The sequence below is a fragment of the Episyrphus balteatus genome, chromosome 1, assembly GCF_945859705.1.
Source record: "Episyrphus balteatus chromosome 1, idEpiBalt1.1, whole genome shotgun sequence".
NCBI classification, from domain to species: domain Eukaryota; kingdom Metazoa; phylum Arthropoda; class Insecta; order Diptera; family Syrphidae; genus Episyrphus; species Episyrphus balteatus.
In genome coordinates this window covers 53,520,145-53,538,803 of record NC_079134.1, presented here as the reverse complement: position 1 = coordinate 53,538,803, position 18,659 = coordinate 53,520,145, and the positions used below count along the sequence as shown (strand labels likewise).

The window sequence follows — 18,659 nt, the reverse complement described above, 5'->3', positions numbered from 1 at the left end:
AACGATTTATGGCTGTTTCACAATTGGTGTATTTATTTTTTTTGGGAAAACTTTCATTCTGCAGAAGAATTTTCCAAATATCGACATTGAACAAAGATTTATATGCACGCACCAAGATGGCAACAAAGAAACATAGCTAATGTTGCAGTCACACTAACCTACTCTTCTTAATTTTCAGATGAATTTCATTTAACTTTTTATACGTCTGACCAAGCAGAGGCCTTAAAAATTCATTAAACTGGGAACATACAAAAAAAAGTTGTAAAAATTGAAAAATTGATTTCGCGAAATATTGGAAATTTTTGCATTAAATAAATTAAATAAAGGTTTAAGACAGTGAAGAATCAGTTTCTAGTTTGTTTATTTCTCTTTGATCAAAAGACTTTATTTTTGTTGGTGTTTTTGCTCTGAAAAATCCTTTTTGTTGAATTCAAATTGTAATTTTTTGCGATCTAACTTCAACTTTGGAAACTTTTTACTTTTTTGAAAACTGCAATACCGGTACACGTTTTTTAAATAATAAACCAGTCTCACACCAACAATTTTTTTTCGGCGTGTTGCTCTGAAATAAAAGTAAGAAGTTGAGTTTTTATAAAACTTGAAACTGTTAATTAATTTGCAGCAAAAAGGCGTATGAAATAAAAAATATTTTGATCAATTAATTGTTTCTTTTTATTGAAAAAAAATCTAATATATAAAATTCTTGTTAGGGTGGTCCAGCCAATTTTTTTTATATCTTTTTTTGAACGATTTTTACGAATTTTTTTGTGTAGATATACCTGGTAGGTCTAAGAATCGGCCAACATCTATTTTTCGTACCACTAAATGTTTAGGGTGCTCCAAGCTTTCTTACATATTTTTGGAACGATTTTTATGAAATTTTGTGTGCATACACGGTAAGTCTGAGAATCTACGAAGATTTATTTTTATAAAACCAAATGCTTCGCGGCATTGTTTACATTACAAAATTTTTGTTATTTGCGATTTTGCTACTCGGCGCAAATAAAAAACCCAACGGAGCCAAAATCTGTTAAAGAGAATAAATATATTTTTAAAGTGTGGTTCAAATGAGCATAAGAAAGATCAAGCCACCTAATGCTTGCGCATTTCATCAGTTCTATTGAAAAGTTTTATTATTTGTAGAAATAACATTTTCAAGACATAAATATATCAACCGGAAATGGACTTAATTCAAATAAGACTGCACTGAAAGCTTTAAATTAAAACAAAAAAAGAACTATCAAAATCGGTTCTGAGGTTACAAACATAAAAAAAATACAATCAAATTTAGAACCTCCATCTTTTTAGAAGTTGGTTACAAAATATAGACCAAGAGCACACAGCAAATTTTAGGAGTGAAGGTATAACCAATATAAGTCGCGGCTTTATGTGAATAGGCTAAATTCGTACTATATTTCATATTCTAAATACAGGAACTGATGCTCTGTCATTTCTTTTAAGCCGGAAGACATCAATCTTGACCATACGATCAATAGAACTCAAGAAACACATTTTTTTATTTATAAACCCCTATATTTGATGTTGTGATTCGATTTTTGGTTTGGGGAAAAGATTGACACAGTCTAAAATTGGAAGTAAATAGCAGAAAAGGCGTAACGAAGTCCACCGGGTCAGCTAGTAGAATATAATATGGTGTTCACTCTCCGACCCAGACGGCCCTATTCCGGAATGGAGCAGTGCTTTCCAAGTGCGAAAGGTGTTCAAATTTTACGAAGACAAATTGGATTACATTTAATATTGCATGTATATAAATGAAATTAATTTTTAAAGTGATATTGAGTTTCATTTAAATTTAGCATAATCAATTAACTTTTTCGCCTTCTGCTATTTTTTATTGTTCGACGGTAAATCGAAGCATTTGCTGTTTTGAGTTCTGCCCGTTGAGGAACCAATACAAAATAATTAAACCCAAGACTTATGTATAAAACTTTATAATATAATAATTGAATTTTTAATAATTCGCATCTCGAAATTTCTCACTAATGGGTCCTGTGATATATACCTACCATATATGTACTATTAAAATCTTTGTTTCTAAAAAAAAAATGTACTGTATATTCACCCAGTTGTTCAATGTTTTACTTTACTCTTTAATGTTATTGATAACTATTGATGCTTAATTATTGATATTTTTAAATAGGGCGCGAAATTCAAAACTAAATCTATTATTTTATAGACTATATTATATCTCGTCCATTTAACAATATAAATGTCGATAAAAGCAATGCTATTCTTTTACCTAGACATTTTCATGATGTTTTATAATTCTAAAAAAAAAAACAAACTTTAAATATTTGGGATGTACCGAGTCAATCAATCATAACTTTATGACAGTAAAGTTGATGAAGTGGCAGACGATTTTAATATCCCCGTTTGATCGAAAAATGCTTCCGCAAATGTTTTTTCAAAAGACTGTACATAAATGTGAACACAGAGATTTATAAAAGTAGAGTGTCCATCAATGTTACAACACTAATATAACTTTTCTCTTGTCTAAGGATGACTTAGAATTTTCAATAAAATATTGTTTGTGATATTGTAGTCGTATATCAAGTAATTTAAACGATTTTTTCTAAATTCTAAACCGATCATCACAGAAACAAATAAATAAAAGTCCAAGCCTTTTGTTGTTGTTGATTTTTCTTTCTTTTTTTCATAACTTTTTCGATGACGACTATGGACTGAATTTGAATACATAAAATACAACAGAGCAAACCAATAACACACTACTATACTATAGCTTTACCACAGAGGTCGAAATCAATAAAAAAAAAATAAAAAAAAAAAATAAAAAATAAAAAGGCCCAGAAAACAAAATATAGCAATGATATGAATATTTGTGTGTATAGAATTCTTATAGCTAAATTAGGTTCGACTTGGTGCTACTATGTCCCTGTGATTGCATGTTTTTTTTTTTTGTCAGTTTTGCCCCAATTGTATCGTGCATTTTAAATTTGCCGGAGTTAAAAAGGGGAAGTAGGATGGTGACGGCACAGTTGTATAGTTATAAACTAAAAGCATTGCCACATGAGGTTCGGTTCAGAACAAAAAGACGCTAAAGTATCTATATCTCTTGATATAGAATGCTGAGTGAAGCACACCAATACCTACAATAAAGTCGAAAAAAAAAAACAATGTGAAAGGAAGAACTACATATATTGTGGAAGGACCCACATACCACCTATAAGGTAACTGAAAAGCAGCTGTATTTGGCGGTGTTTCTGAACTCGCTGAAAAATAATGTTTTCTTTTTCTGATTCTTTGAATTTCCTTAATTTCTCTATAACACAAGAAAATATAATACGGAACTTTGAAGAAACAACAGATAAACTAGCAATAGAGTGAAGTGAAGTGAAGTGAAGGAAACTCACGGGCATTCACGGGGTCAAAATATAAAATAGGGAGGAAACTTTACTACCCAAACGTGGTGAATTGTGAGGAGTTGACTTTTATATGCAATAATGCTACCACCAGTGGTTGATTGCGACTGCAGATAGGTTGCCTATACACAAAAGTGTATTTTGTTACTTGAAGAGCTACTTTGATGGTGCAAGGAAACGGATTCGCTTAAGGGGGCTAAGTCGACCAAAGACAACATTCACCCAACGACGACGAGTTGAGTGGTATTTGAATAACACGTGCTGTTGTGAGGCCTGTCGTACTCACTTGCTCCTGCACGAATGTGTTTTTTTTTTTAAGATGGGTAATGGTAATTCTCATTATGCCTGTGCTAATTTGCGTTAACTTACATACATATATGTACATAACCATATACCTAGTACTTATTTACTTAAAATAAATGCAATGCGAAATATTTTTTGAGGAATATTTTGATTGTGCTAAAGGGACGGACGTTACCAACAAAAATCTAAACAACATGACGAGACCATAGTAACATTTCCGATGTTATGACATGGTGATAGCAGACTTTTCGTGGATGTCATTACAAAAGGTAAGTAGGTTTTACATTTGCTCTTTATTTTTTGTTTCGGGTAGATACAACATACTGTTTTTACAAATACAAAAACAAATAGAGTGATACATTTTAGAACAAAAAAAAATTAAAATTCGGTTCAAATTCGAACTCGAAGATGTCAAATTTTAACAATGCGAAAATACTGTGTTCGTGTGTTAATTTTTCTGTAAGCAGGAAAGAAAAACGACAAAGACAATTAATTGAAAAACCCAATTTGCTCGTTTGTCATTCCGGATCGGGTAGTTCCGGATAGTTCAAAGAATTACCAAGCGTTTGCTGGGTAAGTATCTTTGTACGCCTTGTTCAATTTGTTGTTGTATCTTCTCCTCCAAACAGGGTCGGCAGAGACCTTAAGTTTCACCGATACCTTTAAGCGGCTTCCACAAGGCGAGTATATTGATATTATTGGAAGAATACGGCAGTGGCTCTTTTGTGAACATCGAAGCGGATATATGTACGTCTTTGGTGCTTCTTCATCAAAAAGTGCCCAAACGTCCATTCCATTTCCCTATCTTTCAAACCAATAAAATCAACAAAAATGCACTTATCAAGGGAAACAACACAAACAAAAACTACAACATGCCATAAAAAGAATGAATTTCATCGATTTGATTCAAGTATTAACTATTAATATTAATTAATGGATTGGAAGATATTCCAATACTAGCCGTATTATCAAAAGTCAACCAATGAGTTTCCAATTGTCAATTTTCTACCAAGTGAAAATTGTCTGTTTATACAGAGAACCGGATGCGAAAATGTTTTTTCTAAAAAAAATTTCTTTATTACAAATGCAAAATTATCTACAATTAAAATTGGACAATGTTGTTGGCAAGAACACTATCCAATGAACAATTAGTCCACAATCGTCCCATTATTTGAAAATAAATACGGCCTTTTGTTTATTCACTCCTCATATAATACACTTTAAATAAAATTTAAACGCAAATGGCATCGATCGTAGACAACAAATTTGATTTTTTTTTTTTTTGCTACGATGATTTTTAATTTCAAATTGTAGTGTTTTTTCATGCAAAACTATTTTTATAGAAGTAAGATTGTTTTGGTTTTTAACACTTATTCGCTACAGTAACGATAGTAACGCTCATTTACGAGAACACTATCATAACGTTTTTCAGGAAACGAGTTTTAAAAATTAGCATCGATTTGTTTTTGTATGTAAAAAATTATTTTCTAAAACAAAACTAGTGCTCATTCCTCGTCAGCTTTAAAAGCTAAGAAATGAGTTTTTGTAGGATTAAAGATTACTTAATTCCAATAACCTCTGGGTTAATAACTCAAAATTTTTAATTTTTGAGTTATGACAGTATTTAAATTTTCGTTTTATTACATTTGTTTTTTTTTTTTTTTTAAACAGGTATTTTTATATAGAAAAACTGGGGTCGAACTACGGCATACGTTCGTTAACGTATGGTTGCTATGTGTCTCTATCTTTTTCTATTGATCAAATAGAGAGAACAATAGTCAAAACGTTAAAGTATGATCGAAATCTTGTGCGGTGATTCGACGATAAAAAAAAATCTCTTGACAACATCCATTTGAAACTAGAGATCAGTGGATCTCATACAAAAATACCTGTTTCAAATGAAAATCGATATTTAATCATATACACATACAAATAATCTTTGCGAAGTGAACAATAATCTCAAAAGATTGTTAAAAGCTGTTTAACATGGATTTTATTCACATATTTCATTTAATTTTATTCTGTACTAGTACTTATGTATATACTTATTACTATATTACTTCAAAATACCTATATTTTTCCATGCAAACAATAAAATTTGAAAAAAAGAAAGATTAAAATTATTTTACTTACTTTGCACATGACACAGTCCAACAGAAAATTGACCCAATTCTGGCATCTGTCTAAGAATTTCTTCAGTTACTAAATGAACACCACGATGTTGTGGACGCAAATTGATTTTACGTTGAAACCAAGCTGATCCAATTTGAATAGCGCCGCCTCCACCGCCACGATGATTCGACGAAGCCATTGTACTTGTCGAACTACTATTGTGACAGCTACTGAGGGTGGTGCTAGTGGGGATCCTCTTCGTCTTCGTGGTGGTAGAGGATGTTGCTTTTCCTGTTGCTACCACTGTCGTGGAATTAGGTATTATAATGCTTCCTGATGCCCTTTTATTGATCTTATTAATGTTGGATTTCGCCGCCGTTTTCGTATTCGTCGTCGCCGTCGTTTCCGTGATCGCCGATGGATCATAAATGCCACACGCCGTTGTAAGGGAGTTCTTCTTCGATTTCCCTTGATGCCTTGATGATTCTCTTACTATTAAGTCGGTATCTGTTAATGGTAATGATGATGGTGGAATTTTATTTGGATTTGCCGTCTTGATACCAGTTAATACTTGTTCAAAAATTATTTTCTTCTTCTCACTTTCTTTGTGTGTTTTTTTGTTGTTATATGCTCAAATTAACTCTGTAAAATAATTTTATTTTATCTTAAAAACATGTTTTGAATAATTGTATACTAGATAATACGTTGATGGCTAAATTTAAGAATAATTTTTTGTTTTTTTTTTATTTTTTGGTGTGATACTTTGAGATTTAAGAAATTCAAAACAAAATTTAAAAAAAACCCAATTTTTTCAACAATATTTTTGTATACGTAAATCGTCTGAAGAAACACTCAGGAACTTATAACATGCTACTTCTTAAAATAAAAGTATGCTTACATTAAAAGTTCAGTTTAAACTATGTACTTAACCTTCCGAAGGCAAGTGGGGTTACCCATCACCCCACCTCTTGAGAAAGGGTATATTCTTTTGGTTCTGTTTTTGTAATTTTCTATCGAAAGGTCTAGAACTGAATTATATTGAAGTCAGTTAGTTAATTTGTCTAAATGTTGTTGAAAGTTTTTATTTTTTATTTCATCAAAAAAATAATAATTATGTACAATGATGTTGTTATTCACGTAGAAAAAAAGCCTTGCCTTCGGAAGGTTAAAATAAATTTTACAAACTTTTGAAAATTTACCAAACACAGAATATTAACTTTCTGTAATTTAAGCTGGAAGCTAACCGAGTATTGCTGCAAAAGAATAACTAAACATTTCATATATTTGACATTTGTTTTAATGTTCAATAAGAAAGATAAATTTGTCGCTGCAGTTGTAGCTTGTAGCACAAGTCGACGAAATATCAACTTTTACACGTTACAGACACTACCTGCCCTTTTGTAGTTCGTTCAAATTTTGACAACACTACAAGCTACAGGTAAATTTGTCTCATTAATTCTGTATTCATCCAGTAAGACTGTATATCACCAAACATGATTAAATTCGGAAGATTCAGATTGAGAACTGTCCATACCTGATAATGTCAACTTAGGCCGTGTAAGAATTTGGCAAAATACATTATAAACTATAAAACATTCAACTTTTAGAGAAGTGGACTGAACGCCTCATTATATGCCCTTTATTTGTTTAAAAAATCTGTTTATGGAGAAAATTTATGTTTTCTGACTTTCTTACTTTTGTAAGCATGGGTACATCTCTTCAAAAAAAAAAAAAAATCAAAATAATCTGTCTATAACAGGGATGGCCAACATTTTTAGAGCCCGTGCCATTTAAAAAAAAATATTTATTTGAGGTGCCTTCGGCGTGCCATACAGTTTTGATCTAGTTTTTTTTTTGTGACCACTAGAAGCAAAAATAATTTATTTTAAACTACGCAGCGTTTAATTTGTAAACACACCTATTAATTTAAATTTGAAAATAACAGATTATAATAATAATTATTATTGTAGTTAGTTTTAATAAAAAAAAACTAAATTTCAGATTAAAGGTATAACTAAATGGCCACTTTTTGCAAAAAGTGGGAGATTTACAAAATTATTATTTCTTTATAGCGCTATTTGTTTAAAAAAAACTACAAAAATTGTTTTTGGAACCAAAAAATAAGCTTTCTACATCATTATTTCAAATTTTACGTTCGGAAAAACTGAGTTTGAAAAAAATGAATTTTTTACTTTTCAATTTTTAGATGTACAAAATAAAACAAAGAAACAAAAAATAAAAAGTGAAATAAATATTGTAGTATGACTTCTCTTGTTCTGAACTCGATGCCAAGTAGTTTATATCAGGGCTACGTTTCGTCACTTTAAGCAAAATGCAGACTGAACTGAAAGATAAAGTGGGAATCATCTGACAATCTGCTTCTAAGCGAATCTTTAAAGTTATTCATTTGGACAAATTATAACTCACAGGCGTAAGTAGGTGAAAATATTGTCAAGATCTCCAACTTTTCCAATTTCATGTTTTCATTAATTTGGAATTCGAATTGTTCGTCGTATTGCCCTCTACCCTCTCTAGTTCCATGGATTCCATAGTAGACCGAGGCATTTCCGATAATAAACGCTAATTAATATCTCCATCATTTTTTTTATCAATTGACAGAGACAATGTCTAATTTGATAGACGAAATGGAGCAAAATGTAATAGGTACTTCCCAAAAAAATATTCGTATTGCTTAGAGCCTACTGTCATTTTTCAGATAAATTGCAAATAGGTATGTACATATGTAAGTAGAAAAATATTGCAAATAATTGATTCCAACACTTTTTTGCCAGTCAACTTTATTAGGACCACTGTTTTTCATAACCGAATAATAAAAAAAAAAACAAAATTGTGTAAAAATCGTTGGTTTTTTTTTTTTTGTTATGACCGCACTGACCTATAAACGTCAGGATATCGCATTTTCTCAGAAATACAAGAAATTTTAATGGAAAACATAGAAAAGTACTGCTACACTAGATTTCATTTTAAATTATTTGCATTTTTATTTACAACTACATAAATTATTAAAAATAAAATAAATGTAATTTAAATACATGAGTATTTTTATTTTATTTTGGAAATAGAAAAACATTTCTTTTTTTTCATGACCTACGTAACTATCGATATGTATGCGAGCGAGTAGTTTTTTCTTTCGCTGATTTTGTCGAGTTTTTTCACTTTAAGCTAAATGCAGACTGTACTGAAAGATAAAGTGGGAATCATCTGACAATCTGCTTCTAAGCGAATCTTTAAAGTTATTCATTTGGACAAATTATAACTCACAGGCGTAAGTAGGTGAAAATATTGTCAAGATCTCCAACTTTTCCAATTTCATGTTTCCATTAATTTGGAATTCGAATTGTTCGTCGTATTGCCCTCTACCCTCTCTAGTTCCATGGATTCCAACTCTTTCATTGTTTCGACTAATTTTTGAGTCGATATCGGACAAGATTGAAATTCGTTCAGCTACATTTCAATTTCCAACCAGTAAAATTAATACATGTTAAGTTTATCAGAGGATGTCGTTTCAGGGTCCATAGTAGACCGAGGCATTTCCGATAATTCTTTAATTTGTGAAATCCTAATTACCTACCGATAAAAAAATGTTCAGCTAATTTTACTTCGTCTGGTTTTTCATGTAAATTTAATCTGTTTTTCAAAACGTGAGTATCTTCTTCTGAGAAGAAGAGATTTTTACAGTTCTACAAAATCTCAAGAAAAATTTTACTGGAAAAATCGTTGAATGTCGCTCAAATGGCAATTAAATTACTTAATTGGTGGCGTGCCGGAAATATTTTATGGCGTGCCACCAATGGCACACGTGCCATTGGTTCGCCATCCCTGGTCTATAACATGCTTATATCGCCATCTTTGGTAATATGTTGTACTATTTTGATAAAATAGTATTTAAATATAAAATTATTAGTCAAAATATATTTAGATACTTCGTACGATTTTTGTAGGATAACGTCGTTGTTGGTTTGTTAGAGAAAAGTCACGTGCTGATATAAAATGTCAGTTTTAAATTTAACGTTGTTTGCAGTTTAAATCCGTTTTAGAGTCATTCAAAAATTTTATCGTCAATGATAAAAGTTACAGAACAGGTTATGCTGTATATGGAGCTGCGTCAATGATTTTGAACACTCAGTTGACCTTTGTGCACTGTTTAATTTGCAAAATTATTAACCCTCTGTAGGCACACCTCTTTTTTTGCGACGTGAAAGGCACACGGATGCGAATTTCGTTTTGCGCATACTTTTTTGAAAAATTGTCAACTTTAAAATTGTTGTCTGCCAAATTGGCACACGTGTGCCGACAGAGGGTATATTACACCAGTAATATAAACAGGGACAACAAATTACCTTACATTTTTGATTTTTAATATTACAAATTTATAAGCAGTGTAATTCCATAAAAAAGTGGACAATAAATGTGAACAATATGCAGACTCTTTTACTCGGAGGTAACATGAGTTACTAAATTAATGTAACATGAGTTACCTAAATATTTTCAAATTTTTCCTCGAAATATTGAACAAATGTTTGGTTTGTATGTGTACTTAAAAAATTATTAATGTTTATAAATAAACTATTAGAATATAATTCTTATATTATGTCAAACGGGCAGGCAGATATGTATTAAATTAGTTTGTTAACTGTGTATTTATATCGAACAATAAGGGTACGGCCACGTGCTGGGCGGCAATCCTAAGGGCACCGACAGGAATCGAACCTGGGACTCGAATCTTTCTCTGTTTAAGAAGCTACAACCTAAATGGATGGACCAATTCTCTTCAAACTTGGTATGTAGCAGTTTTTGGAGATTGTGCAGATGATTCTATGGAATTAATTTTTTTTAGAACCTTATCTAATGACACCTGTTATGCACCAATCCTATAAAAAAAATAATTTTCTCAAAAACTCTTTTAACGATTAAAATTAAAAAAAATAAAGTGTGGGTTTTTTAACAAAAAAAAAAAAGAGTTTTTCGAAAGTCATTATTAACGGTACCTGTCATAGAACCGTTTTTTTTTTTTTAACTTTGAATTTCTCTCAAACGACTTATCAAATTTTATCAAAATTTTTTATACAAAAGCACTTATATAGTCTTAGTATAAATCAAAAATAAAATTTTGAAGAAATGCATTTTTGGATTTTTGAAAAAATGCTGATTTTTTTTTTAAATCTAATTTTCCAAAACAGGTCATTTGATTCTTTTGAAATTTTGGTTTTAGGTGTTGATCTATATTAACTAAAATAAGGCATACCAAGTTTGTTTTATTTAGAATTATAAAATAAAAAAAAATTGGCACTTATAAGAATCGAACCTGGGACTCCCGCGTGTGAGCCAAATACTCATCGAATATTTTGCACTTGTAGGGTTTTAAAATTGCCGCTCAGGATCGCCGTTCAGGACGTGGACCTCGTCACTCAGGATTGCTGTTTAGCCGCACAGACGCTCAGCCGCTTAGACGCTTAGCCGCTCAGGACGTGGCCGTAGCCTTAGAAGATATGTAAATATCAAAACGAAATCTGGGAATATAACTAAGAATACGATCAAAATATACCATAAATTTCTATCTCATGTCAAACATAGTGCAATCATAGCCTTAAGTAGGGGTTACTTTGACTTTTTAGCGTTTTTTCGAATTTTCAAACAAGCGGTACACTAAGAATATATAAAAATAACACACATAGAGAACATCCCTACAAAGTTTGAGCAACATTTAAAATGAGACAGCAATTCCGATTGAACGATTTCATACGGAATGGCATATTTTTCTGTAAACGGTCCTTAAGAAATATTCTAATCGAGAGCGGTAAATTTTTTTTTTTTTAACTTTCTTATTTGACTTTTTAATAATTCAGCCCTATACTAGTTTTACAGATGCATCGACTTTCCCTGGATTCCGAGGTTTTACAAATTGTATGCTTAATTTTACTCGTCTTCATGTATTTTGCAATTTTTAAATGTTTCTTTATTATTTTTTGTTTCTTTTTAATTTTAGATTTATGTTCTAGGTAATTTGTTGTGAATTAATATTCTTCAGTAAAAAAAAATTGAATTTATGCAAAAAATATTTTTAAAACTCGAGTTTTTTTCATATTTAAATTTAAAAAAATGTGGATGTGTGCTATTCAGTTTTTCAACACTGTTCAATGAATACCTTGGACTGGAACAGGTAACTTCCATAAGAAATTATTAACGTGCCTACCATTTAAAAGACGCATTAACTGTAAACCAAAACGCTAATTAATATCTCCATCATTTTTTTTATCAATTGACAGAGACAATGTCTAATTTGGTAGACGAAATGGAGCAAAATGTAATAGGTACTTCCCAAAAAAATATTCGTATTGCTTAGAGCCTACTGTCATTTTTCAGATAAATTGCAAATAGGTATGTAAGTAGAAAAATATTGCAAATAATTGATTCCAACACTTTTTTGCCAGTCAACTTTATTAGGACCACTGTTTTTCATAACCGAATAATAAAAAAAAAAAAACAAAAAATTGTGTAAAAATCGTTGGTTTTTTTTTTTTTTTGTTATGACCGCACTGACCTATAAACGTCAGGATATCGCATTTTCTCAGAAATACAAGAAATTTTAATGGAAAACATAGAAAAGTACTGCTACACTAGATTTCATTTTAAATTATTTGCATTTTTATTAACAACTACATAAATTACTAAAAATAAAATAAATGTAATTTAAATACATGAGTATTTTTATTTTATTTTGGAAATGAAAAAACATTTCTTTTTTTTCATGACCTACGTAACTATCGATATGTATGCGAGCGAGTAGTTTTTTCTTTCGCTGATTTTGTCGAGTTTTTCTTTCTTTTAATCTCAAAGCATGTTTTTTTTATAAAATACTTGACATTATTTTGATTTAATTAAAATTTAAATTTTGTTTAAATAAACTACACTTGTGCACAAAAAAACACATTTTTTTTTCTTGTAAAAAAAAACATTGCTGCACCTGTTTTTTGAGGAAGAAAAAAAGCACACACACACAGACTTGTTCTCTTTATCGATATGACGTGACACACTCCAGTTTCTTTTTTCTTTCTTTTTTCTGCTGTGCTCTGAATGATTTTGATTTTCCAATTTTTTCCGTTAATTAATCAAAACATAAAACATACACGCAGTTTGTTATAAGGAATAGGATAAATATTTGCAATTTTCTGTTATATTTTAATCAAGAAAATAGATGAAAAAAATTCGTGCAGAAACGAATTATAAAAACCGATTATCCGTAAATTCGACCGACTGACATACAATTTTTTTTTGACAGATGCCCATTCACTTTATTGCTTTTTTTCTTCATCAGTTTTAATCGGTAATTCCTTCGTTCTCTGTTCATTCTTTTGTCTACAAAAAATAACAAATTCACCTCACCACAGAGAAAAAATAGAGAGCGAATTCACTCACACGGGCGAAATGAATTTTGGTAATTTTTGTTTTTTTTTTACAGTTCACTAATCGGATGAGAATGTAAAAAAGAGAACGAGGTGGAATGAATGAATATTTATAATATTCAACACAGGAAGAAAGAAAAATAAAACTATTTCCTCTGTTGGGATATTTTTTTTTTATAACACTCTTACTCACACTACTCACACTTTTCGTATTCCACAAGGGAAATAGGATAATATATTATTTTTTTTTATCTACCGCTAAGTATGTAACAATTTTTTTATATGAGTTGAATTTTTTTTACCAAAAACGTCAAAACTATTCACGAATTACCGTTAGAGATGCTTTTTTTGAAAAAAAGACTACTTTAAACGTGAGACGATAACAATTAGGGAGTTATACGTATCCATATCTATCGTTTGCACTTGAAAAAGGACGAAGAGTTTTTTCTTTTGATGAACGATGTATTTAACATACTACACCGTTAGGTTTTTTTTCTGTATTAAGGCACCAAGGAATTTATATATTTTTTTGTTTTTTCTATTTTTAAATAGATTTGTATCTACTTAACACATTTCAATTGATTTTTTGTGTTCTTTCTCAAAAATCAAAGAACATATCGCGACAGTCGACAGATGGCCTTCTGAATAGTTTTTTTGTTTTCCGTTCTAGTATTTCATTCAAGAGAGAGAAATGTCAAATAGATGACAGTTTACACGATGCGAATTTTCCATACACTGCAAGTAATATCGACTTGCAAATATAATGATGCACTCATACAAAAAAAATTCTATAATGGGGACGGATGGTATATACCCACTTTGGGGAACAACATGCTTTTCAAACGACCACGACGGATGTCGATGGGACGGGCAAGCAAGAACAATTTTTGTTTTTCACCGCGGTAACTCTATGCACATACAATACAACACAACATCCTTCCCGGTGGTGGTGGTTGTAGTTTGGTAGTGATAAAAGTGGCAAAGGCGATAATGAGTGAATAAAAATTGAAGACGTTTGTGTTGTTGTGTTTGCGGGGGATCAGAAGGAGGTTGTGGTGGAAACTTGCCCATTCAAAGGCTCTCTTTTACTAATACACACACACACATATTGAATGAAAGTTGTATTCAAAGCAAATTCATATTAATCATCAAACTTATACAACACACCAAAAATCCTCTTTCAATTTTTATTACAGGACTTTTTTGTGTTTTTTTATTTGTTATTGTGATTTATTGTTTTTCTGCTTTAGTAAATATTTAAGTTTTATTCTCTGCATTAACAAAAAAAAAAAGAAAGTTCACCACACTTCAACACGGTTATTCTACACAACACACCACACACACAATCAACCCTTTGGTAGAATGTATCCTTTCGATTAGATACAAATTTATTTTCCTTTTTTTTCTTCTTCTTCCACCTTTTTTCGAAGTGAAGATTTTTCGTTTTTTTTTCTTTTTCACGTAATGGTTATTATTTTAGTTAATTGTAAAGTTTAAGTAATCATTAAGATTGCTTAATTACTGTATAGTGTTGGTTATGTTTTCATTTTTTCTTAGTTTTGGTAGCAATTCTGATGTAAAAATAATGCGGATAATTTTTTTTTCTCGTTTCCTACCCTTGTACTTCTTTTTAACACCACTTGATTTGCACTGGTCTAAAATGGATGATATTTTTTCCCTAGATTGAAAGGGGTGAAAAAATACAACATGACATTTTGATGGTGAAATTTTAATTCACTGAAAGTAATGGCGGATAAAAAAAAATTATTGTAGCTTGCACATGAACCTGAAATTATTTAGAGATGAGTAGAAAAAATTATTGCAGATATTTTAAAGCAGAAAATCTTTTTATTATTTTGCATTTTCTGATTGGAAAGTGTTTTCGTGAGAACTATGCAGAGTAAAGCCTGGTACGCTGCTCACGCTAAATTTAAGCCAAGATAAAATTCCCATACAAGTTATCGTTAATTTGTATGGGACTCATTTTAGCTCGGCTAAAATTTTTCGATAATTTGTATGGGAGCTAAAATTTAGCGCGAGCAGCGTACCAGGCTTAAAGTAATTTTTTTTACACAAAAACGCTTAGATTTAAAATTAAAACTTTTTTGTATGAATGTTGTTTCAGTATTATGTATTTATTTTATTCCAACCCATAGAACCAGTATCTTCAATAGAACCAGTAATAGCTGCGTTCCTTTAGGAATATTTATTTACTGCTTAGTACTTAAAGCAGCTTTAAACTACTTTTTCAATACAGCAAAAGTAGCTCAAAGTAGTTTTAAGTACTTAGCAGTAGATTCCCAAAGGAACGCAGCTATTGCAAGCTAGCAAGAAGATTGTAAATCTTCACTATTAGCTGCTTTCCTTTGGGGACATTTATCTACTGCTTAGTATTTGAAAGTACTTTGAACTACTTTTGCTCTTTTGGAAAAATAGTTCAAAGCAGCTTTAACTACTTAGCAGTAGATAAATTTTACCAAGGAAACGCAGCTATTGTAATTGCTAAATTAATTGTAAAAAAAAATACACATACGCCACAGTGGCCCTTGCTTACTTAAAAAGTGTACAAATTGTCAAGACCAAAAATACAATCTCCGACTTAAATTTTATCAACTTGTTTAGAGTTTTGGAGAACAATACAACCATCAAAATAGAGGCTAGGCCGTTTGCAGTTCTTAGCTATTTATATCGCAATCATATTATGAAAAAAGTATTGCTCAAGAAGCGTTTTTTAATTATAAGTCCAGTCATTTCAGTCATTTTTAACCCCAATCTGCGTAAATATTCCTGTTGGGCTGAATTTTGGTATACACCTTTATAACGGCGTTTTAATGAAGATGTGAAACCACGTTTTTTGGAAAATTTGTATCTTTTCCTTTTTGGTACAATAAGCGTCTTCTTTATTAAGAACACACTTTTAAAACATGGTTCAATTTTATAGTATAAGAGCCCAGAGCAAATTTTGGGAGTGGAGGTATAACCGAAAATAGGTCATATTTATGTGTAGGTAATAGCGTCCTGATAAAGAATTCGAAAGTCTGGCAGGTTTATTTCACGGCATTATATGGTTTATGGGGAGTTGAAAAATGCATTTTTTTCGATTTTTGTGTCGAGTATACTTTAATTCATATAGGCCCGATAAGGGACGATACCTTAATTCCAAAAAGTTCGGTCCCAGACGTTTTATTCGCGGCATTACCCTTGCCAGACGTCCTTGAAGATTTGCGAATTAGCGATTTTCATACAAAAGTCAGAATAATATTTTTTTTTCAAGATGTATATGCGTCTGGTGGTAACTTTTAAAAAATCACCACTACCTCAAGTTATCGTCCTCTATCGGCTCTATATGAATAAAAGTGGTTATATACTCGACACAATAATCGGAAAAAATGCATTTTTCAACTCCCCATAAACCATAGAATGCCGTGAAATAAACCTGTAAGACTTTCGAATTCTTCATCAGAGGACGCTATTACCTACACATACATATGACCCATTTTCGGTTAGGCCTCAGTTATAGCTGTCAGTAAAATCCATCAATAAAAATTTTGTTTTGCTATTTTGAATACTTTAAACATTTATTTTGAGCAAAATATTGATGAAATAAATTGAAAATATATTTCAATAATTTTTTTCAAAAAGAAACATAGCATTTAGTGCTAAATTTTCTCCACAAATGCATTTTATAAATTTTACTGATGAAATCATTTTAACTGAACAGCTGACTGCCAAATGCCAAAAAAAATCCATTTCGTTTTGCTGATGGCGTTTCATTTTTTTTACTGTTCCTGTGCATCATTAAAAAAATTACTGATGCAATGATCAGTAAAATTTATCAGTAAAAAAATTGTTTGGGGAGCGAAAGTCAAATAAGCATTTAATTTAATGACGTAAATTTACTGGTTGCTATAAACGCTTTCAGATTCCTGATGTTTCTATTTTTAACTGATGGATTTTACTGATAGCTATAACTGAGGCCTTATCCATAAACTCCCAAAATATGATGTGGGCTCTCGGTCTATTAGTTTTGAGCTTGTTATCAATTTTCCAAACATGAATTCCATAGAAAATGTCGTTTGGAGCTTCTCAAGAGAAAAGTCGCAGAATACCTTATAACAGTACAAAATTAGCTCCTGAAAAAGGTTAATGGTAATTAAAGATTGTTAACAAGCTCAAAACTAAAACTGAACCATGTTTAAAAAGTGTGTTATAAATAATGAAGGCGCTTATTGTACAAAAAAAGGAAACATACAAAATTTCCAAAAAACGTGGTTTCCCCTTTTGTATAGGTATATTATTTTCTATCCCAATGTGTACATTTTTACTTTTTTTAGTTAATCCGTATTTACGTAATAAGATGAGTTAATAAGACCAAAAAAATGTAAGCTACTTCGATAAAAACCTCAAAAATTTAACAAAATAAACCAAAAATCAAAAATCCAAGATCCCAGGGCCGCCAGACATTACTTATTTTCTCAAGAAAAAAATGTATGGAATTACGTAGTGCTAGGACATACTATTAGTGAATGGATACTGGCTATCTTGTGCCGACGGCCATTTTACCACTAACAGGTGCTAAAGGTACGAAAAATACGTAGTTAGATTTCTTATTTTCTCAAGGCTGATTTTTATATATGATACTCAGGGAACTAATACATTAATTTTTGTAAGCTGCCAGACCCGTCGGATGGGCCTAACACCTTGCCAGACACGCATTTTAGTATACGGGAAAGTTAGATTTTGTTATATGGAGGTCTGGGAAAAAATTTTTTACACATTTTGACTTCAGGACTCGAAAGAGTATCAAGACACGAGTCGAAAACCACATTTTGAACAATCGCATCTAGAGTCATTTGGCCGCCATTTTGTTTTTTTTTTTTAAATTTCAATTTTTCACATAACTCATGTATTTTTGAATCTACAGAAAAAAAATGTATTGCAAACTTGAAGATAATTTAATTTACTACAATATATGTTAAATTACTTTTTTCGATTATACCTTCGGTTTAAGAGTTAGGGTGGTTTTTTTTTGAAACCATATTTTCATCATATCTCATTTATTTGAGCTTTTTTGAAAATTAACTTAAAGTAAAAGTTGTAGATCTTTTTATTTTTTTTTTTTCACTTCAGATTCTTTGATGTAGTCAGCTTAGAGCAAGCTGTATACTACTATCAGAGGGTTCATCATTAGTGCATGTGTTAGTAGTTAGTAGGACAAAAACAATTAAATACTATCCACATGCACAATATACAATTAATATTAGCTAAAAATGATATACTAACATATTTACAATTTAAAAATCTAATTAAAACATTAACTGACAATCACGTCTGTGGAGCACTGGTTCGAAATAAAGTTTTTAATTTCATCTTGCTCATATTAAAGTCAATATCGTTTAAATTATAAAGTTTGCTCATT

At 30.9% G+C, this 18,659-nt stretch overlaps 1 protein-coding gene across 1 annotated transcript in view; it reads right to left on the bottom strand.

Annotated features, from left to right (window-relative positions):
* LOC129920887 (UPF0047 protein YjbQ-like) overlaps positions 1-13,300 on the bottom strand; it is a 29,270-nt gene extending 15,970 nt beyond the window's left edge. The window contains exons 1-2 of the mRNA XM_056002382.1: positions 12,802-13,300; positions 5,838-6,458 (exon numbers count right to left, since the gene is read on the bottom strand). Coding sequence (XP_055858357.1) covers positions 5,838-6,015 — 178 coding nt within the window. The 5' untranslated portion in view covers positions 6,016-6,458; positions 12,802-13,300. The remainder of the gene's footprint in view (positions 1-5,837; positions 6,459-12,801) is intronic.
* Between the last annotated feature and the right edge of the window lie 5,359 nt (positions 13,301-18,659).